At 33.6% G+C, this 24,355-nt stretch overlaps 1 protein-coding gene across 1 annotated transcript in view; it reads left to right on the top strand.

Annotated features, from left to right (window-relative positions):
• The window catches only part of LRP1B (LDL receptor related protein 1B), a gene marked incomplete at its 3' end in the record, with an annotated part of 1,847,377 nt that overhangs the window by 1,679,989 nt on the left and 143,033 nt on the right, over window positions 1-24,355 (top strand). Inside the window, exon 67 of the mRNA XM_081262419.1 lies at window positions 22,893-23,009. Within this exon, the coding sequence (XP_081118545.1) occupies window positions 22,893-23,009 (117 nt within the window). The remainder of the gene's footprint in view (window positions 1-22,892; window positions 23,010-24,355) is intronic.

Raw genomic sequence — 24,355 nt, 5'->3', positions numbered from 1 at the left:
AGAATATTTCATAATAGCATATGCAATATCATTTTTAAAATGTTGAGTGTCATCTTGTTTAGATGCTTGTAGTTTAACGTAAAAACTAGCACCATTGACACTAGAGCTAAGTGTCAGTCAGAGCAAGGTAAAATGGTTCAGCTAATGCATTCCTAGGTGTAGTGTTGCATTTCAGCAGGCAATAGCACAGGTTCTTAGTGACAAATTTTCAGCTTAGATATGTCTCTAAAGGGATTTTCTCTAAAGCAAACATTATTAAACATTGGCAGAAAAAAGAAAACCAATGTTAATACATCTGGAGTACAGGAGAAGTTTAAAACTGAAGATAACAGATTAAGATGACTTCATTTATCTCCTTAGGCTTCTATATATAAACTTCAGGATGTCAATCCAATATTTTAGACCCATCAGGATAGAATTGTGTATATGCATATTCAGTATCAATGCACAACTGTAAGAATGCATGCATAATTTAAGTGTATTACATTTGCAGCTCAGTGGCAAGGCACTTGCCTAACATGCACCAAGCCCTGGGTTAAATACCCAGTATTAGAAAGATAAGGGGGGTGGGGGACAAACAAAAAGGGCCATTTTTCCTGGCATTTGATTTGGCAGATGTGGTAGCACATACCTGAATTCCCAGTGTCTCTGGCAGCTGCAACAGGAGGATTGCAAATTTGAGGCGAGCCTCAGCAAGGCCCTAAGCAACTTAGTAAGACCCTGTCTCAAAATAAAAAATAAAATAAAAAGGACTAGGGGATTTAGCTCAATGGTAAAGTGCTTCTGGGTTAAATACCCAGTGACCCCTGACCTGCAAAAAATGTATAACATTTACACTTATTTAAAGCTAAAGCACTAGAACTGACCTTCTCTTATGCTATTTGACAATGTCACATTTAGGACTTTTCTTAAAACTAATTTTTTAAACATGTCCCAGACTTTACAATAAATTTTTAACTCACATTTTCTAATATTTTTTCAAGTAATTATGCTTAGTTAAATCCTCAGATGGATAATGGGTTTTTAAGACTTTAAATATTTTGCCATTATTCTATATCATAAGCATTCTTCATGAATGCTTTTGAAAAATCATCTAATTAATTAAATTATCATAACCAAAAAATGATAAGAAATCAGCAGAATATTCAAATTTATTACAAATATCATATTAATAGCATGATAGATTACAAAGAACAGCAAATAATTTGCATTATGTTTTACAGTTCATGCAATCTCAAGTGTGTGTAAATCTTTATAAGCCTCAGGATTTATATGTTAAAATGAACAATATATCAGAAAGCTATTCTGAAGATTAAGTAGGATTATATTCTAGAAATGATTTAATTGCATCTAACATGGAGTGGATGCTCTTTAAGTGAAATTTGCTCTCCTCTTGAAGGCTAGTCTATTTCTTCTGACTCTGAGAGAGCACTCATGCTCATTTAGAAAAAGAGAGAGGGATACTCTATTTTCACATGATACATTCAGGTTTTATTCAATGTATTTTTCTGAATTTTGTTACATGTTTTCCAAAATATAGTTTATCTTGTTCATTTCCAAGTGTCTACTTTTATTTTCTCCAATAAGCCCAGAGAAAGTTTTCTATGAAGTCATTTTTAAATAGAGAAATTTTTGAACTAACTTAGATGTTGAGGATCATCAGTGCTAGTAAAATGGTAAAGTCAAGAAACAGTAGACAAATTCTTGGAGTTATATTAGCTTTGATGAATCTGAAAAAGAGTTACAGGTGGAGACTATTCCTAGAGAAGACTGCATGAAACTTTGAAGAGAAACCTAATGATGGATGGCCTCTTTTGAGGTCTGCTGTTCTTCCTTTATTTTGTCACCAGACTTTGGAGGAAAGGCAATATTGAAGGAAAACTAATGCTAAAGATGTGGGCCAAGGAAAGATGAAGTTTTGGTTGTTGAAGATCATCAGAAGTAACCACAAAGTGGTAACAGATCATTAATATTCATGAGAGTCTGACACCTGAGAAATTTCCTGAATTTGTTCTTGTTATAAACTCACACTCTTTACTTGTTTTCAGCATTTTTCTCCACTATTTCAATTAAGAATATATAATCTGATATTTTTGAGTGAATGTATGGTTTTTTAATTATCATAACTGATCCAAAAGCAGAAATTTGGATGAGAGAAAGATAAGTTTAAATGATATCTTAGAATATGTCAGTCACTTGGGGCTGGGGATGTGGCTCAAGCGGTAGCGCGCTCGCCTGGCATGCGTGCGGCCCGGGTTCGATCCTCAGCACCACATACCAACAAAGATGTTGTGTCCGCCGAGAACTAAAAAATAAATATTAAAAATTCTCTCTCTCTCTCTCTCTCTCTCTCTCTTTCTCTCTCTTTAAAAAAAAAGAATGTCAGTCACTTTCTTATAATCCTTCAAGAAATCTTGAAATTAGATGAAATTCAAATTATTACTGGGGTTGTTACTATTATTATTCTTATTTAATAAATGGGAAAACAGAAATTAAAGTCAATGCACTCAGTAATAAACATTAAGCATAAATTTGAACAAAAGTCTGCCCACTCACAGTGAACATCGTTTCTCACAGACCCTGGGTCTAATCACCTTTCTCTCACTAACTAGCAATGTGACTTGGACAGTTCACATAAGGCCCCTGAGTTGCTTTTACTTCTTAATGTAAAGGTTTGGATATTATTGTTTATGAGATAATGTCTCCCATGAAGGAACTTAATTATTCAAGTAAGAAGAATCTGAAAATAGTTCATATAACAACAATGTAGTAAATATTTTTTAATTTGCCATTACATGGTTTAAATTATCTTAATGATCAGTTTTTATCCATGTTAGTTTCAACACTGAAGAGAGAAGAAATAATGTAGAATGAAGAATGCACACTTAATTCAGAAAGGTTTCACTTTACTCTTAACTAAAATTTTCACATTAATAATTTCTATCACAATAATTGATTCAAGAAAACATTTTTGGTTGGGTGTGGTGGCACAGCCTATAATCCCAGCAGCTTGGAGGCTGAGGCAGGAGGATTACAGAATTAAAGCCAGCCTCAGCAAAAAGCAAGGTGCTAAGAAACTCAGGGAGACCCTGTTTCTAAATAAAATACAAAATCATGCTGGGGATGTGGCTCAGTGTTCGAGTGCCCCTGAGTTCAATCCCCATTACCTCCCCCACACACACACAAAAAAATGTGGTTGTCTTGTGTAAAATTTATTTATTATCCCAAAATGATTTCATCAAGATACAAGAAGAGTTTGCTCAAATCTCTGATATAAAAATATTGATTACTTGATGATATATTAGATATATACCTACTAATTTACAATGGAAAAAATAAATAAATACCAGTAGAGGTAGTACCAGAAAATTGCAAATTTGTGAAGGTGTTACAAGTTGAAAATTCTTTGTCCAAAATTTTTGAGACCACAATTGTTTCTAATTTCAGATGTTTTGGAATAGTTATGTATATGTAATGAGATATGTTCCAGATGGGAACCAAGTCTAAACACAAAATAATTTGTTTCATATACACATTATGTACACAGCCTGAAAATACTTTTATACAATATTTTTAGTATGAAAATCATGTTATCTATTGTAAAATTTTCTACTTGTGTCACTATTCTGTTGCTTAAAAAAATTCAGGATTTGTAGCATTTCAGATATGGAATTTCAGATTAAGGATCATCAACCTGTACATGAATAAGTGATTCGGGCAGCATGATCCTAATAAAGTAACCCAGGCCCCTATTCAGTGAGATTCTCTCACTACTTCTTCCACATAATTGCTCTTTCTACTCATAGGTTCAACCAGTGTGGTAATAATGCTTACAACCAGCTTTCTCTGTGGAAATCAACTTAATAATAATAAAAGCATATCATGATATAAATGCTTTAAAGTCCCAATTGTTTTATTTCTTAGAATTAATAGACTATTATATGAAGAACAATTCTGTTTTTTTTTTATTGTGTATAGTGATACATTTAGGAATTAAAGGAATATTTGAGTGAGTTAAATTAAAGCAGATTTAATCATGTGTTATCCATTGAGACACTTTCTTTTCTGCAAGTGTATAATACTTGTATTAAAATGTGGATTTTATTGGCATCTTTATTTGAATGTTCGTATTAAATTTAGCTCAAGCATCGGTTTTTTGCATTTCTTTCATAGCCTGCTGTCTCGCTGATAAATATGATTCTACAGAAGGTGCAGTATTATTACAAGAGGCAAGCAGGCTTATTAAAAGGTGAATAAAGACATCTAACAGAGAAGTGCACTATTAAGGTTTTTTAAAGACATTTGGGAGTAAAGCCAAGTGAACATTCATATACTGTAAGCAGAATCTTTAAAAAAATCAATACCTTGCTGACTAGGCAGCCAATGAGGAAATAAGATAAAGGCTAATGTGATCATTTATTGATAGGTAGCACCTAGTTGAACTGTAAGTCAAGTAAGGGGCATATTCTATGCTGATTGAGAGAGAGAGAGAGAGAGAGAGAGATCCATATATTTTTAATGTGCTAGCTTCTTTCCCTGAAAATGTAAAGTATGCCAGATTATGGGAAAAAAATACAGTTCAGTAACAAATCTTGTCACTGAAGGCTTTGCAATATTGTCCATATTTATCTCAGAGTGTAAACCTGTTCTCAGTTCAGGAATATAACTTCCCACCTCTGATGTAAACATGTAGCTTCCAGGGTTTATGGTGAAGGTAACTATGTTTTCTTGAATTATCTTTGGCAAAAATTTGACATGCATGCAAATTTAGTCATTTTTAAAAAGTCTTATGGACAAAAATGTTAGTGTAAAATGACAAAAGACAACAACAAATGGAAAACTTTGTTTTGGGTATTATTTGTGTTCATTTCCAAACAAGTTGCTGTAAGATATTGGATTCAAGTGGTAAGGATTTCAGCCCTGGCTCCATAATTTAAAAGCTTCATACTTTAGACAAACAATTTATTATAACTTGAGATTAAATATAAAATCTAAACTGAATCTGAAAACATTAATTTCAAAATATGGACCCCCAAAATATTTACTTACGTGTCTTTTCAGATAACCAAAATTTCAGTGTACTGATATTGGATATGACAATGGTATAATTAAGTTAATTCTGATTGACATAATAGAATTATTTGTTACTTGTAAGCAGTTAATCTAGGAAATAAAGTAAAATTATTGACTTTAAGTCAAAACATCTTGCCAATAGTTGCTTTTTATTTTTTCATAGATTCTTGAAGTATTACAACCTACTGAATGCTTTATCAGTATATGCCATATTGCTATCTTTAAAATCATAAATACCAAAACTGAGAACAAGAAAACTGTCCATCAGATACAAGTCAGAGAATCCATCATGGCAGTTCCAAAATTTATGTTTCTGTATTGTCACGATTCTTTAGTAATCCTTCAAATTTCTAAAGTGACGAACCTGAATAAGTGCTTGAAATTTGTTTTTAGGGAAAGTTCATATAGAAATGCTCTTTTCAGAGAAGGATATAGAAAGAACAGTTCTTCATAAACAAAGCCTGACCTGACATGAGTGCCCCTGCCTAACACAGGATGTTCTTCCTGATTTCTCCCTCTATTCTCCCCCAATGTACTTGCTTACTGTACTCAGCCATCTAGTCCTCATGATATTCTCTTGGATGCTTATTCATGAAAAGTAGTATTAATGATGAGGATGCCCTTTCTCCAAGAAAATAGCTTAATCTCTCACTTTGTCAGTCCTCAAGCTTACTTTCCTCGTGTTATATTCTCAGTGCATTCTATTTGAAATTCCCCTATAAAACATGTTTTATATCCCTCTTTCTTTAGTTCTCTCTATAAGACTACATATTTTTAAATTTTTTTCATTATCTTTTGTCTCTCAAACCCTCACTCAGCCATTAGCATATAAGTTTAATGAAGGCGTTAAAACTGTGTCCTTCATCAGTTACTATAAAACTCAGAGCTGAGAAAAATATGTGGTTTATGATAGGCATTAATACACATTTGTTGAATAAAAGGTTGCATAAATGTTGTCACGAGTTTATCCAGTATTAGACCTTTGCTTGGAGGGATGTGAGAACAGGTGATTTATTTGGGAGATGATTCCCCGAAACCTCCAGTAAGGGAGTATGGAATTAGAGCAAGTAAAGAGAGGAAATCAATAATTGATTTGTTATTGAGCAGATGACTAACTATAGGAATACTACCAGTATACTCTAAAAGGCAGTGTAGAATACCGATAATTAACCAAAAGGGGTGGGGGTGTGTTATTTTTCAAGTACTCCTGTCAGTCACTAGCGTAGGATTGCTTCTGGGGATAGAGGGGCCTTTAATGCCCTGACAGGCACTTCCAGACTGGGTTCTGGCAAAGAGTTGCATGTACTCATCATAAGAAGCCACTGGTTTAGTGTGGATAGGTCTCTAGATGGATCAGTGGTATCATATGCATCAAAAGTATATGTCAGGACAAGCTTCTTCACTTGTAGGTTCAGGAACCTAAGGGCATCCCAAGATTTGAGGTATTGTTCCTCATCTGGTCCCACCTCAAATTTCTAAAACCAACCAAAACAAAAAACAACAAACCTTTATATTCAAACCTTTATATTAAAATTGAATTTTAGAATACATTACATTTATTTTAGAGGAAAAAAATATTGACAAAAGGGAATCCCAAAGACTGTATAGGGGTGTAAGGGACAAAAGGCTACCTGGTATGTCTCCATTTAACTAGATTGCAGTCTAAACACACAAGCATTGTCAACAATATCTATCAAAATTGTTAACTGTTTTTGATGTTTTCTTTAGACCTGTTCTTTGTGGCCTTAAAACATGGAGCTTGTGTTTGTCTTCTGATTTTATGTAGACTGTACTGCTCAAATAGTTTGACATATGAAATGAGATTATTTGACAATGCAGACCTCATGTGCATTCCTTAAAAGTGAGGTTGGCTGCTCCAGTGGTGTTGCTAAGACATGCTTTTTCTTTACCTAGCCCATTGTTGAGACAGGAAACAGTGTTCTCCTGAAGCACTGTGAATCATATAAAGTATGGGATCTCTACATTTGGGGTGAGGGGAAAAATCTAAGAAAGGAAACTATTCTAAATGTATCCTAACTGCCCTTATCTAGGAAGGGAAAGGAAGAATGGGGATGCTTTTTTTTTTAATGCGAGATTGCAATAAATCACTGGGCCATTCTTGAAGCAGGACATGAAACATTTATTTATCAGCCGGTGGTCTGGATTCACCAGCTGGTGGGCCAAGGGGCAGGCTGCAAGTCTGCACCTTCCGCCCCTCTTCAGGGGTTAGAACAGACCTTTTATAATTTAAAGCCAAAAGTAAAGCACATCAGTACATCAATCATACTTGGCTGTTGCTGTGATTCAAAACTACAAACAACATGAGATCTAAAATCATAAGTAGAAGGGGAAGTAGGTCAAAATGACCCTAGTAGTGTACAATCATTTACATTGTAAGCAGTTAGGGTACATTGCATAAGTATAGGAATAAAGAATAGAAGGAACAATTTTGTCATTTTGGGTTGACAGTATGCTGTGCTAAGCAATTGTTGGTGGGCACAGAGGTGAAGTTTTCCCATGGGAGAAGCCTTTCTTACATGACATGAAGCCTCGGGGTAAAATGGAGTCTGTTTGGTCATTGCCTATATAGCCTGGCCCATAAAAATTTAAATGCTTTACAAGTATTTGAATGCAAATTGAAATATTTTTAGGTAAAAGAGATATAAGAGCTATGCAACACTAGCAATACTTGGAAGTTAAAAATATTTCTACTTTAGTTCAATTCTCCAGGAATTTATATACAAAGTAAGTGTATATTAATGGCAAAGTTTGGAAAATGTAAAACTCCCAGAAAACTGAGGGCACATTGAATGAGTGATGTGTGTGTATGTTTTTATTGACCTCACCTTAAGATATGAAAACAAACGTAAACCATCAAATATAAATGTTAAAGGGAAAAAACAGTTTTTGACAGTTTATTATTCAATAAATTTCATTAACACATTTTAAACTCTAACAATTTTAGCTGAATTCCTTTGATACTTTGTGATGCATATTTGATGGATAAATAACTTATAGCATTTGCTCAACACCAGAGATTTTTTTTAAATATATGACTCTGCCATACTGCCTTCCCTACTCCCCTGCAATATAACATGAAAATGTTCTGTTTGTCATAAATTTATTCATTTAGGCATACTGGTTAACAGAAATGAGTCTAATTGCAAACCAAGAATTTTCTGCAGCTTTAGCATTTGGTCCAATTGATTTTCAATAAACACATTTTTAATGTATAATGCGAAGAATATAGTTACATAAAATTTCTAATTCTTGTGAGAATCTACTCTACAATGTTCTTTCTCTAAATATATACATCCATATATGTGTGTGTGTTGTATATATTTTTGCAGAAAGCACTGATATTGTCCTTTCTTTTTTTGGAGGGTGAGGGTGGGGGATTGAGCTCAGAGGCACTGGATCACTGAATCACATCCACAGCCCTATTTTGTATTTTACTTAAAGACAGAGTCTCACTGAGTTGCTTAGTGCCTTGCTTTTGTTGTGGCTGGCTTTGAACTCATGATCCTCCTGCCTCAGCCTACTGTGCCTCTGGGATTACAGGTATGCACCACCATGCCTGTCTTGATATTGTTCTTTCTATACATGTATAATTGATTCTACATACACAACAGATGCACCTCTGTGTGTTTGCACGTAATTTTTTACCTGGTTTTAAGAGACAGATGTATTTTCCTCCTTGGATTTTTATCTAGTAATGAAGATCTAATTGTATATGTGTAGATAAATGATAATTTAGATAAAATTTTCTTCATATTGTCTTCTTTTTTCACCTCATACCTGGGTTTTATGATCGCAGAGAAAGGTTTGCTAACTATATACATAAACCTGGAAAAATAAATTATCCCATGATATTTTTAAAAAGTAGTTTGGCTCTTCATGCTAATAATTATTTATTAAAGTAATTACAGAAACTCTAAACATAAATGACAAATTTAAAGATACATCTATCATGACCTTCATAGATCTCAAGCAGCATGGATATTTATCTTTGCTAAGGCAATAACAAATATATTAGATTACATCTAAGATTGCTAGCACCTGAGCAAGCAATATCAGATTGTGCAAAGGATAAGATAAAGATAAAAATGACTAAATACAAAGATCTGATAACCTCTAGAAAAAGTCCTCTGAAATAAGTATCTACATACTTACTTAGAAGAATGCATTTTTATTTAAAATATCATCTTTTCATTCAAATTGGGGAAAAATAAAAAATAAAACTCCAAATGCCAAATTGTAAAGAATTAACAAAGGCAATCATAGAAATAACTTTTATGAGAATTTTTTAATGAAATAAGAAAATTCTGTATAAATTTTAGTGAAACATGTTGTGTGTAAAATTATATATTTTTTCAAAATCTGAAAAATGTAATATAGCTCATCTTTGTGTTGTGTGACTATGAACCATTTATTTCTACTTTTCTTAATTATGTTGTCTAAAATTTCCACAAAGAATTACATAATGAGAGTAAGTACTAATTTCCATGGAATTCAAGAATAATTCAAGGTAAAAATAACATAAATGTGATAACTAAACAAGTATGCATATAGTAAATTTGAGCACATTTTGTTTAAAACATCCCAGACGTCCTCTAACCTCCATATTCTCCATTGGGGAGTGTAATTACCACAGCATTTAGGTGTCTTCTTTGATTCTAATATTTATTTTGTGACCTTGAATAAGTCACTAATACTTGGTTTTCATGTGAAAAATAAATAGGATGTTTCACAAAGATGTAAAATTGATTATTCACTTAAAATGGTGTGATATCAATAAAGGCCTAAATTATTGCTTATGACATGACAAAATTTAAGCAAATCACAAGTCCTCCTCCTTAAAGTGACTGAAATTGATGATAAATTCATATTATTATTCCACATTTTTTTTTCAAAATATTCTTTAAGTAACTATCACTATTACCTATTACTAATTGTCATTTGTTAAACTATGTGTAAAATTCAATTTTCTTTCAATTTTAGTAGATGAGGAAACTGAGATACAAAGAGGATAGTCACCCTAGATTACATGTTAACAGGAGCCCAAAGAACTGTGATTCAAATCAAGATCTGCCTTCCATATTCAGGTTGTTCTTTATGGCTTCACTGCCCCTGACCCCAGTCTAAATCTGTTCATCATAAAATACGAAGTTAATTGAATAATCAATACTTCTGGTCAACAAAATCACACAAACTAGACAAATGTACTTAATTGTGTATTAAAAATATTTTGAGCATGCATGAGCATTTAAAAATTATTTTGATAGATCACCATTTAATTCCTTCAAAATATGTTTACTCTGATTTTAAAATAAAACATAATACTTGGAAACAAAGGACTTTTTGTTGCTTCTAAACTTCTTGAAAGAAGATAAATCAAAATGCTAGAATATTACTGCTACTAGAATCTATAACTGGTACTCAAGGGGACACCACAGACCCTATCTTTGCTTCTATCTGGTGGAGGTTTGGTTGCCTCATATTGCCATACAATTTGCCAAGACTGCAGACCTTGGAAAGAGACTATATATATACTGGAATAATTGGGGTTCTGCAATATAGAATATGTTGGCATAGAGTATAACTATAAATCCACACTTCACAGTCATAAAATCACAATACAAATTTAAAATAAGTACAAATTTCTGTCAAGTACAATAGATAGCATTATAGTATGTAATATGACACTTTTTAAACCGTGTAATATGAATTTGAAAATTTCCACTGAAAATTACATTGCATTGACATGCAGTTTTTAAAATGTCATTATCAGAGCTTCTGCAGAGCTAGCTTATTATAGATTCACCTTTTTATAAAGAAAATATGTCATTGGTAATTTGTTTTACATTGTAAACCTTTCTCTTCTTTACCTGGAAGAATAATGTAAAAGTTAAAGAAAAAAATAAAAATTCAAAAACAAAACAGAAGTAGTTGGATCCCACTGGGACAAGCTGCAGCTGGTACTGTTATTCTCAACTGCTGGTGCATTCACATATTCTTTCTACTTCCTAGAAGAACAGGTTGTGTATGTAAGTGTTCATTGAGGAATATTAGCCTGATTGATGAGAAGTAACATGAAATTAATTTTCAGATCCACCAAACATTTTGCAGTTCAGGGCAATCTGCAGCTCTCCAGATAATCAATATCACTAGAGGCTATAATAGCACATGTCATATAGAGAACACACTCAAAAACAAAGGTACCTCTACCACCTCCTATGGATGTTTGAGTTTGCAAATCACTTTTAAATAGAGACAGATTTTAAAGCTTCTTGTGGAAAGTGGTTGCATTACTAAACACAAATAGCCTGGGGATTATGTAAATCAGGACATATAGGCAAGAACATTAATATCAGCAGTCTGTAATATTTTAAGCAATAAAAATAATATGGTGTTAGACAGGACTTGTCAGTTTGGGACTGAGATTCAACACAAACTGGTGGCAAAATAAACTTTCTGTCACAATTCCAAGGAGTGGATAAAGTAGGCACAATCTGGATCCTTGTGTTTATTCAGAATCATTAAAAGTCCATCATGAACTATGTAATGCGATAAATAATCAATAAAAAAAAAAAAAAGTCCTCCTGCCTTTTTACTGCATTTGTAAGCACTTCCTTAGTCTCTCAGTATCTTCTGAGATGGAGAAACAGGTTTCTGAAAATAACCCATGGAAACCTGAGGTTATATTTTTATTCTCATGGAAATATTCTCTTTTTAAATATACAAATAAACCCTAAAGTGGTTTAGTTGGCTTTCCTACTTTATTGATTGAGAATACAAATTGCCCATATGTATGCCCATTCTTCTTAAACTTTCTCCTTACAAACACATCTCAGTTTGACATATTACTATCCAGAATAGGCCACCATATTTCCAAGTTTTCCTTGCAGCTAGCTGGCATCATGTGAGTAAATTTGAAGTATTATGTGAAGACTTCCAAAGAGTATGTAAACAGAGTTTAATCAGTATTAAAAACTTCATTCTCTGCCATTCTACCTCTTTTCCTCTGGTCTGCAAGGTTATATCTCAAGTTCTAGTAGTAATCTTGGGCCATGAGGCGACTAAAGAGCAATGGAAGTAATTAGTTAGGATGGTGGATCAGAATGATTGGAGGATACCCTGCAATATATGTTCATTTCTTGTGGTAGTGGAAACAGGAATCCAGGGTATACCACATTTAGTTTCAAAAGATAAAACTAAAAAGGAAGTTAATTTAAATAATAGTTATATTAGTTGTGTGTGTGTGTGTGTGTGTATATATATATATATATATATATATATATATATATATATATAGTATATACTGGTAGAACCTGCCTGCTACAGAAAATAGGAAAAAGAATATTTTTTCCTAAATTTCAACGTCACTTTGAGAAACTCATAACCATTCAAGAAGATTTAGAACACTTGAAAACAGCATTTATAGGATTCATTTTCACCAATGTGAAACTGTCAGGGGGAAATTAGAATAAGAGGTTGGATTTGCATAAGATTAACTTAAAAACAAAATAATGACTTCTATATGAAGAAGCATGCTTCTTTAACATACAGATGACTATCCTGCCTCCAAGAGCAGATGAGGTCTTCTACAAAAAGAAGGATTCCAGATCTCACCCCATCCTTCTGACTCTATAACATCATAATCTGGACCTTCAGAAGACAAGTAACTCCATAATTGTAACTCAATGGCATTGTTCTTATAGTCCTTCTTGCTTCACAGTGTTCCTGACTATACAATTACTTTTTTCGTAACAAGAAAATATGAAGATTACACATAGTTAGATAGTAAGCTGTATACCATAAACTCAAGACCAACATCCTACTAAATGAAGAAAAACTGTATATTTCAGAGTGTGTAGGATATGGCAATCTGAAGTAGCAGTATTTTAGTCTGTTTGATGTGGATCTGCATGGCCTGTTTGTGGTTGTAGGATTGTGGCCCACTCCGGAATGCACAGGTTCCCAGTCAGCGAGCTTGTAGCTGAACACACTGGGTGGTGGCTGGTGTCTGTGGGTTGCTCCTCTGCAGTAGTTTAGTGTAGTGTATTGTCATTGTGTATGATGGAAGTTCTCTGCTTGTTGCTTGTGATTATCTTCAGGAATTGCTTTCTGTGGGTAGGTGCCCCTGAATGAGAATTGAGTTAACTGGCAACTCTTGGGCTCACAAGTGTGGATCCTGTGGATGCTGGGGAACAGGAGCTACTTCCTTGGTTTCTATGGACTTTTCACCAATTGTTCTTATTAGTCAGCTCAGAGTTCCAAGCCTATATCCTTAGAGGGTGCTGCACTTTGTCTACTGAATTTTCCTCTTCTTCTTTCTTCCTTTCTTTTTGTAGAGTGAGAAAATTATAATTTTTATATATATATATATATATATATATATATATATATATATATATATATATATATATAAAATTTGGGTTCATTTTGACAAAACAAAAATACAAGACATTTGATTCTAATCTCCATTGCCTACCACACTTTCCCTTCCATCCTTCTGACCTCATTCCCTTTCCTCTCATCTGTTAATATTTCTTTCACTCCTTTATCTATTTATATTTGATTTATTTTTGATTTATATTATATATATATATATATATATATATATATATATGTGTGTGTGTGTGTGTGTGTGTGTGTGTCTGTGTGTGTGTGTGTGTCTGTGTGTGTGTCTGTCTGGGTGACTTTCATTATATTGTCTTGTTCTTCATTTTAATTTTAATGCCAGAACTATTTAGTAACTGTATAGTATAATTTGATATCTGATATTGTGATGCCCCCTATAATGCTTGTCTTCTTTTAAGAATCTTTTTGAATGTTCTAGGTCTTTTACTCCAACAGATGAATTTAAACCCAGTTTTTCTAGTTCTATGAAGAATGTCATTGGCATTTTGATGGGGACTTCATTAAATGCTTATATTGCTTTTGATAGCATACCATTTTGATGATATTAATTCTGCCTATTCAAGAACACAGGAGGCCTTTCCATTTTCTAGGGTATTCTTTAATTTCTTTCTTGAGTGTTCTGTGGTTTTCATTGGAGAGTTCATTCACTTCATTGGTTAGATTAATTCCCAGATTTTTTTTTTTTTTTAGGTAATTGTGAAGGGGATTGTTTTTGTGATTTCTTTCTCAGCTGAATCATTGTTGGAGTATAAACCTGATATTGATTTATGAGTTTTGATATTGTACCCTGCCACTTTGCTGAATTGATTTATCAGTTCTAGAAATTTCTGGTGTAATTTTTTGTGTCTTCTAGATAAAGTATCATATTATTACAGTGATAGTTCAGCTACTTTTCTAATTTTGTATTATCCATTTAATTTCCTTCTCTTGCCTTATTGCTCTGAGAACTATATTGAATAGAAGTGGTGAGAGTGGACATCTTTGTTTTGTCCCTGATTTTTAAGGAAAAGCTTGAAGTTTTTCTCCATTTAGCAGATTATTGGCTTTTGGTTTGCTACATATTGCCTTAATAATGTTGAGGTAAGTTCTTTAGTCCATAGTTTCTCCAGAGTTTTCAACATGAATAGTTGCTAGATTTTTATCAGAGGTCTTTTCTGCTGGTATTGGGATGATCATATGATTCTTATTCTTGATTCTTTTTAAGTGATGAATTACATTTATAGATTTGCATATGTTGAGCCAACCTTGCATTCCTGGAATAAGGCTTGGTGGTTGTGGTGTATTTTCTTCTCAAGAGGTATTTAAATGCAATTTGCTATTATTTTATTGCAGATTTTTGCTTCTATGTTCATCAGGACTATAAAACTGTATTTTCTTTCCTAGATGTGCTTTGTCTGGTTTTGGTATCAGGCTTATATTAGCTTTGTAGAATGTATTTGGGTGTGTTTGCTCCCTTTTAATTTCATTAAATAATTTGAGGAAGACTGGGGCTAGTTCATCTTTAAAATTTGTTAGAACTCCACTGAGAATCCATGTGGTCCTGGGTTTTTCTTTTTTGGTAGGCTTCTCTGATTGTTGTTTCAATTTTCATGACTTGAAATTTGTCTATATATGTTTTCTATATCTTCCTGATTCAATTTGGGCAGGTTACATATGTAAAGAAATTTGTCAATGACTTCTAGATTTTTCTTCTTATTAGAGTGTAAATTTTCAAAGTACATAATGATTTTACGGATTTCAGAAGTTTCTGTGCTGATATTTCCTTCATTATCTCTAATTTTGTTGATTTGGGTCTTACTTTTTTAAATTAGTTTGGTTAAGGATTTACAATCTTATTTATCTTTTTGAAGAACCAACTCTTTGTTGCATAAATCCTAGGGATCTTTCTATTCTTAATTTCATTAGTTTCAGCTGTCATTTTTATTATTTCTTGTCTTCTATATTTTGAAATCAGTTTGTTCTTCTTTTCTAAGGCCTTGAGATGGAATATGAGTTTATTTATTTAATAGCTCTCAATTTTTTTTATTTTATTTTATATTTTTGGTACTGGAGATTGAACCCAGGGGTGCTTAACCACTAGCCACATCCCCAGCCTTTTTTTATATTTTTATTTAGAGACAAGGTCTCACTGAGTTGCTTAGGGCCTTTCTAAGTTGCTGAGGCTGGCTTTGAATTCACTATCCACCTGCTTCAGCCTCCTGAGCCAGGGAATTACAAGCATGTACCACCATGCCCAGTAATCTATGTTTTTAATGTATGAACTCAGTGCAATAAATTTTCCTCTTAGTTTTGCTTTCATACAGCTCCAGAGGTTTTGATGTTTTGTATCTTTGATTTCATTTGTTTCTAAGAATTTCTTGATTTATTCCCTCATTTCTACTTTGATCCATTCTTCATTTAAGAGTATTATTTAATCTCCATATGTTTGTTTGGTTTCCATCATTTTTCTTACTGTTGATTTCTGGTTTTATTTCATTATGGTCTGATATGATGCATGGGATTATATCAACATTTTTGTGTTTACTTAGATTTATGTTGTGATGTAGAATGTGGTCTAATTGGGAGAATATTTCATGAGCTGCTGAGCAGAAGTTAAATTCAGTTGTTTTCACGTGAAATACTCTGTAGATATCTATTAGGGACATTTGATTTATAATATGTTAGGGCAGATATATCTTTTTGATTTAATGCTTAATGATATGTTGAAATCTCCAAATATTATAGTATCATATTATCTCTGTGTGTGTGAGTGTGTATGTGTGTGTATGTATAAATTTTGGGATTTTTGTTGGATTCTTACCTGAATCATGATGTAATGACCCTCTTTGTCTCTTCTGACTAATTTTTCCTCGAATTAGCTTTTGTCAGATATGAAAATGTCTATTCCATCCTGTTTTCAGAGTCCATTTTTTTGTGGAATATTTTATTGCATCCTTATTCCTTCAGTTTGGGATTGTTGCTCCTTATGAGATGAGTCTCTTGCAAATATCATATGATTGGAACTTGTTTTTTAGATCAATTCTGTTAACCTGTGGGAGTTAATCAATTTGGGAGTTGAAACCATTTATATTCAGTGTTATTAGTGCTTGTGGTTTGGTGTCATTTGATTTTTTAAATTTAATATTGCCTTGGTTCTCATTTAGATTTGCTTTTGTTTTATCTTCAGTTATTTGGGAGTTTTGAATTTTGCTTTTGGGATCCTCTGTGTACAATTTATCTTTGAGTATTCTTTGCAGTGTTGGCTGAGTTGTCATGTATTTTTTTCCCCTTGTCATGGAGGATTTTAATTCCCCATCAAATATGAAAGAGAGCTTTCCTGGGTACCACAATCTTGGTTGGCAATTGTTTTCTATTAGAGCTTGAAAAATCTTGTCCCATGCCCTCCTTGATTCTAGTGTTCTGAGAACAGAAGTCTGAAATTATCCTAATCGGTTTGCCTCTAAATGTGAGTAGATATTTCTTTTTTGCAACTTTTAATTTTCTTTCCTTTGTGTTCTATGCTTGGCATTTTGATTATGTTGTATCTTAGAGAACTTATCTTTTAGTTAGGTCTATATATGTCTGTATGTCTCCTGTAAGTGTATCTTCTTTCTGAAATTGGGAATGTTTTCTGTGACTATCTCATTGAAAATGTCCTTAATATCTTTAGCTTGTATCTCCATGTTCTCTTCTATCCCAATGATACTCATATTTGCTCTCTTGAAGTCATCCCAGAGTTTTTGCATACTCTGGGATGTGGGTGGGTGTCTGAGAGTTAATCATCTCCTCCTAATTCAGATGAGGAGGGAATGCCAGTTTCTGCCCTATTTGGATCTCTAGGATCTCTGGTAAAATCTGATGTGGGATATAGGGATAAACTGTCCACCAGTTTTGGCTTCACCTTTATGAGTATGAAGTATCAGGTATTTGCATTGTAGTATAGATGTTCCTGTGGACCATGTAGCAACTACAGGAATGTAGAATTTCTCCCTTTTGTGGTCTTGAGACTGAATGGTCAATGTTAAAAATTTTTATGACTATTTCAGTTTCTTTGGTTTAGGGGCTTTCTTGGGCTTTTTTATTTTTAAGCTGATTGCAGGAGATCTCATTCTATGGTCTAGTCTCTGCTGGTTGTTGCTTCAAGCAAGTACAGCAGCTTCTTTTCATTCAGGGAGTGCAAAGGTGTCCTGATTGACTGCTTAGAGTGTTCAGATTGCTCTTTTCTGAGGTGTTCTAAGGCCAGTCTGCTGATGGACAAGCCAGTCCCCTTTCCCCTGAGGAGCTCTGAGGCCAAGGTGGCTGTTGGTTCCCTTTGCCCAGAGAAGCTATGCTGAGGTGGGTTGTAAAGAGCAGTCTCCCCGAGTTTCATGCAAGCAATGGAAATGGGGTTCCCCTTGGTGGAATGGGCTGGCTCAGAAATAAAAGCAAAGAAAAATAAAATGATGGAAAAACCACAGGACACAGAAAGTAGTTACAAAAGTAGGGTCAGGACAGGCAAGCTGATCAGATGGATGGAGCTTCTATACTCTGGCAAAATGGAGCCCAGGCTTGCTTTATTTATATCAGGGGACATCAAAGGCAGAGATAAGGTTTCAAGGGCAAAGTCTTGCTTCCAGCTGTCTTGCAGTCAGCAGGTTCATTGACATCTTGGCAGGTCACACCAGTCCCAGGTGCTGGGTGGAATCTCTGGCAGAGCTTGAGGGGGAAGTATACCTGCATCAGGTGATCAATACCTGCGGGGTGCCACAGGAGGTTCCCAATGTCAGACTTATTCCCTTATTAGGCCACTATGTGCAGCATAGTCCACAGAGCCCAAGGATGGTTTGTGACAGAGCAGCAATCCCTATATTCTTGAGGACTCTGAGGCCAGGATGGTATGGTCTCCCTCTCTCTGAGGTGGGGGTGTAGTCACTGGAGGTCAGGGGAGTCACTAGAGTGCTTTGGCAGTTCTCCCTGTGAGAAGCTGTGGTGGGGGTGCCTGCTGGGGCTAATGGGGATATGGAGCACTGAGGCAGTTTTCTCTCCTGCATAGTGGAGTGTAGCTATTTTTCCAATTTCCTGGGGAGTCCAACAGCAAGTTCCATTGCCTGGGGGTGTTTTCCTGTGGGAAGGGAAGCCAGTTCTGGATTTGTTTGCACCAAACCATCTCCCCCACTGGCTCTGAGTCCATTAATGTCAGTTTACCCCTACAATTCACAGGTTTCTCCAAGTCAGTCCTCTTCCTCCTCTCTCAACTCCTTCATCTCCTCTCTCCTCCTCTCCCTCCTCCTCTCTGACAATCATGCCTTGTTTGTCTGTGCTACTCTTGCAACCACCAGGGAAGGCCATATTGGCATACTCAAGCCAGCACTTTGCTTACTTTTTATTTCAGATGTTTAGGTAACTAAAGTTTTGTGTATTAATTTTTTTAAGAGTTTAAGTTTCAATGTATTCCCTTAACTACTCACCTCTCAGAGAAGGGATCCTCTCCCTTTGTAGGACTGATGTTGAGGAACTGCCCAGCAATGCTTTCTCCCTCCACTCCACCATCTTTCTACTCCCGTTTTTATTGGGTACCAGGGCACAGGATGCAGGACCCATGACTGTCTGTAACTGTGGGGTTTGCTGATGCAGACACTTTGGAGAAGCCGCCTCCCTGAATGAGGAATATTGCTGGGAGATGGTTCCCATGACTAGGATAGAGAGAAAAACTTAATTTTCTCTGCCACCACAGTCTCCCAGAGCACTTCTACAGTTCTTGCTCTCAGAGACATCATTATCACTGGATTTTTTCTTCTCTTCTCAGAAATACCCAATGCCTATTCAAACATCAGTAATACTACAATATACACGTAATACTACATACAGCTAGTTGTCTACATTGAAGGTCCTTCACGCCACCTATCTAGGGGTATCAAATTTGTACCAGTAGCTGCAATTTATGTGAAAACATTCAAGACAGCAAGTTTTAGAATACTTTATTTATTTTCTTCATGTTTATAAGGATAAGAAATGGAATAGCACATTTTTTCTAATGTTATTCAACAACATGAATTAATATAAAAAACACTACATATTGTGAGAATTTAAGAAAGATTACTCAGAGTACTGTAATGCAGAAATACATGTTCTATTTCTCAATCAGTTTTTTGGCCCAGTGATTTTCAATCTTCACTGATCATCGGAATCACTAGACTAGATTTAATATAAACTGATGTCTGGTTCCCACACAGAGAGTGTCATTTCCTTGATCTGGAATGTGGCCTGGGTAAAATATTTTTTCAAAGTTTCACAGGTGATTTTAATGTATAACATTTTGAAATCATCTAACTTAAACCTTATTTGTATAGTTTGTCTTATAATTGTATATGTTGTATATTTGTGAGTGTGTGTGTGTGTGTGTGTACATTTTCAAGGGATATTTGAAATGCAAAATAAGGCTATATAGTTTATAAGTTTTACATGTAATGTCATTAATGAAAAGTTAGATAACTTGGAAACAAAATCTGCATAGACATACATCAGGCAATTAATCTCCCTCAACATTGTTTCTGTATGTCTCAAGTGGAAATTTTAGCTACAAACTCTAATTTGTAATCTTTTAAAGAAATATGTGCATATCTCTTTCAAACACAACATATTATATTAATGTTTTCCTATAAAAAAGTAAAAGAAACATTTCAAAAATCCTGAAAACCACCTATTAAGTTCATACTAAATAACGATGTGTAATCTTTTGCAGTCATGGAGGATTTCTTTGCTTGGGATTGCAGCTATATTATGACATCACATTGTCTATTCACTAGGATCTTTCTTATATTCTGAGATTCTAAATTTTGAAAACTACCTAAACTAACATAAGCAACATGTGATAAGAAATAAACAAAAATAATACTTAAGCATATTTTCTGGGGGCTGGGATTGTGGCTCATCTAGCATGTGAGAGGCCCTGGGTTCAATCCTCAGCACCACAATAAATAAATAAATAAATAAATAAATAAATAAATAAATAAATAAATGTATTGTGTCCAACTACTTCTAAAAAAATAAATATTTTTAAAAAACACATTTTCTGTTCTTTTTTTTTTGCTTTACTGGTTTGAAATGCCAAAAATCAAAATCAAATTGTATATTTTCCCAGTTTTTGAAACATCTTCTTTTTCTTTTTCTTTTTCTTTTCCTTCCTTTCTTTCTTTTCTTTTTTTTTTTTTTTTACTAAGATGTACAGAATGTCACAGAATTTTGGTAGATTTTGTGCCAATGTTTAAAGTAAAGTTAGATAAAACACAGACCATATAATATATCAAAACACAGCATACCCTGAAGCATAGTTCTGAGGAATCATTAGAAAGCAGGCAAGAAAAAAGTGAAGAAGGTAAATCACAAGCAATACTTTGTTTATTTGTTTTGTTTTTATATAGTAGAAAATTTATTTGAAGTCTATCATAAGAATTTCTTTAGTAAAATGTTAACTGGATCAGAAACTGCTTATGAATTTGTTTTTTACCATTTAACACTTTTGTAAAATTAGATAAATTAAACTTTCTGATACTTATTTAGCCTCTTTGTTTAAATAAATGTAATAAAACACTTTAATGATATTATGGGAAAGGAATATGATCATGTTTCTTAAAATACTTAACCAAGACCTGAGCTAAATCCTCACTATTTTATTTTCATAATCATGCCTAAAAAACTTTTAATTTGTTATTTTATTTGATTTTGAATTCTATAAGATGAATTTTGAAGCAGAGAATAATAACTACCACCAAATAACTTACCTTCTCCTATTGTTCACTTATTTTATTAATCTGAGCACTTTAAATGTTCACCTCTAATATATGACTGAGAAGAAGTTGATCCAAGTAAAATAAAGTGAAATGTGTACTGAATTTTGCATTGAAATTTATAATTTTATTATTTTTATGCTACTGAATTCATAATGTCTTTATTCCTTATACCAATGTGATTTGTAGACCAAGTTCAATGTTATCAAACATTTCAAAGAAATTCAGAACTTCTCCTAAATCACACTCTCCATTATTGCACACTTCCCAAGTGTGGTACATGTATACACTTGAAGGTTTAAGAAACACTGCTTTGGACTATTGTAGTTAGCTATTACTCTTTGGAAAATTAAGAAATCTCTGATTTAAGCTTAAAATAATTTAATATTGCATGTGTTCTAATTTCATATGGCCATAAATTAGATGTTTTATAAAGAAGACTAAATCTGGGCTGGGGATGTGGCTCAAGCGGTGCGCGCTCGCCTGGCATGCGTGCAGCCCGGGTTCACACCATGTACAAACAAAGATGTTGTGTCCGCCAATAACTAAAAAATAAATATCAAAAATTCTCTCTCTCTCTCTCTCTCTCTCTCTCTCTCTCAAAGAAAAAAAAGACTAAATCAATAGTAAAAGGATATTTTTTAAAGTATTGGTTGAACCATTTATTGCTAGTGAAAATTCATCAAATTCCTAAAGTTCAAAGATTTTCTGCTTTGTGATATGTAGAGTAAAATATTAGATAATACTTCTTATATATCATAGTATTTTTTAAAGTTTTGTGTGTAGTGGCACATTATTAATATTCAAGCTTTGTATACACATGTAAAACGTTGTAACAGGTTGGGCACCTCAAATCTAAAAATCCAAAATATGAAATACTACAAAAGAAAATATTTTGAGTGCCAAACTATTGGTATAAGTGGAAAATTTCACACCTGACCCCATGTGATGTGTCTCAGTGAAAACATAAGCATACTAGAAATATGGTATAAAATTAGATTTGGGCAAGTGTATAATGTGCATATGTAGCATAAATTAATTGTGCAATTATACTTGGGTCATATTCCAAAGATATTTTATTATGTGTATGCAAATACTGTAAAATCTGAATAAAATAATTGTAATTTTCAATACTTCTCATCCTAAATATTGTTCAATCTGTATTAATATGTGAGTTTCTGAGTGGATAGTGGTCAGGATTTAATAGAAATAACTATCCGTAAGTTAAATATGAGCAAGAGCTATTTGGGAAGAAAGATAAGATGGCATCCTCAGAGTTTGATTAATAATATATGTTTTTGTTAATTCATAGCAGAAATGGAGTATCCTAAAAAGGATAATTTGGGATAATTTTGACCTTTATTTTTTTGCCTGATTTGTGTTGACTTTGCTTGGCAGTTCTAATCCATTGTTGTGCAATCAGCCTGTGATGAAAACATGACCAGTAACAACATAAAAACAGACAAAAGGCAAAAATATGAATTTTTCTCAGTTCTTACTTTCACTTTCCCCAGCAATGTTTCTCATTCTATAATGGAACTAAAGTCTTAGGAAATGTTATATGCCATGGATTCGGCATGGAAGTCAGGATATTTTGAGGGATGTCTTTATGGAAATCAATGATGCAAACTTTGGTTCTTTCCATTACAGATAAAAAGACTTGTGGACCTCATGAATTCCAGTGTAAAAACAACAACTGTATTCCAGATCACTGGCGGTGTGATAGCCAGAATGACTGCAGTGATAATTCTGACGAAGAAAACTGCAGTAAGTAACTTCTGCCTAATAACATTGCAAGTTTGACAGCTCATTCAATAAGCAAGATGGCAGTTTTTATTTCAGATAAGGTAAAATTTGAAACTAGCTGTCCTGCAGCTCACATTTTTATACATATATTCACATTTGGACAAAAATATTCAGACTAAATTGACCTGAATCTCAAAGGGTAGAATTATTGAAATGCTCATCCTGGGAGTTATTTTCTTCCAGTCCTCAGAATTGGTATGAAAGTATCATGAGGTTTAATGCAACCCATTAGTATGCAATGAAGGAAGCCCTTGGTGCAAGTTCATACAATGAGCCGAATGATGGGGAGATGGTACAAAACATCTCATTCTTTAACGGATGGTACTCATTTCATTTCAGTCTCAAATCCTTTTATAGTACAGATTCACCCAAGAGCATCTTTCAGTGAATTATCATTTATTCTCTCTGGAGTGGTGAACATCATATTTATTTAGGATGCTTGTCTCTGAAAATGGAATAATACTATTATCATCTTCCTCCTGCATTTTTATGTAATAAATTTAAAAACAATAATTACTCAACATTTTCTTGAAAAAAAATGGTACTATATAAAATTGTAACAATGTCTGTATTCTAGCATTAATATGTTAATATGTTTCTGAGTACATTTCTTATCAGCACTTTTATATTCTGCTGTGTAAAAAAAGCACTGCAGCCGCATTTAAAATAAGATAATAATTAAATTCCATGTATTGAATATTTATATTTTGATACTACCTAAAAAGATATTAATGTATATTAATACTAGCAACGTCTGCTCTTGCAGATATCTCATTGGACTAAGGCCACTCATTTCCCAGGAGGCAGAGGAGTAAATCTACATAGGAAAACATTATATATTAAGGCATGTAATTAGGAAAGTGAAAGTCTTAATAAACCACTTGAATATATAGCTTGCAAACTATGAAATAGTGTCTTAAATAGCTTTCAAAGTTTAATCTTACCTATGTTTGAGAATCAAGTACATCAAGTGTGAAATATCTGCATCATTTCAATAACAGACTATTCTAAATATGGGAATTTTTATCATTCCATTTTCACACAGATACCTCCCAACCATAGTCTTTAGAGAGACAGACAATATTGCAGGGAGTCATTAGGATGCTTCAGATTCCTTTGGTCACCAATTAAAATAAAAAATATATATATACATGTTTTCAGATCTGTTTAGTGATTTAGATGAAAATTCAATTGGGTAAGGGTGGTAGTATAGAAGGATAAAATGTATATAGGGCTTATATATTCAAATACCTATTTAGCTTAGGTCTACTATGTTTAGTGTTTATTATCATATAGATACTTGAAAA

The sequence above is a fragment of the Spermophilus citellus genome (genome assembly GCF_964194105.1).
Source record: "Spermophilus citellus genome assembly, chromosome: 11".
NCBI lineage: Eukaryota > Metazoa > Chordata > Mammalia > Rodentia > Sciuridae > Spermophilus > Spermophilus citellus.
This window is presented reverse-complemented; position numbering and strand designations above follow the sequence as displayed.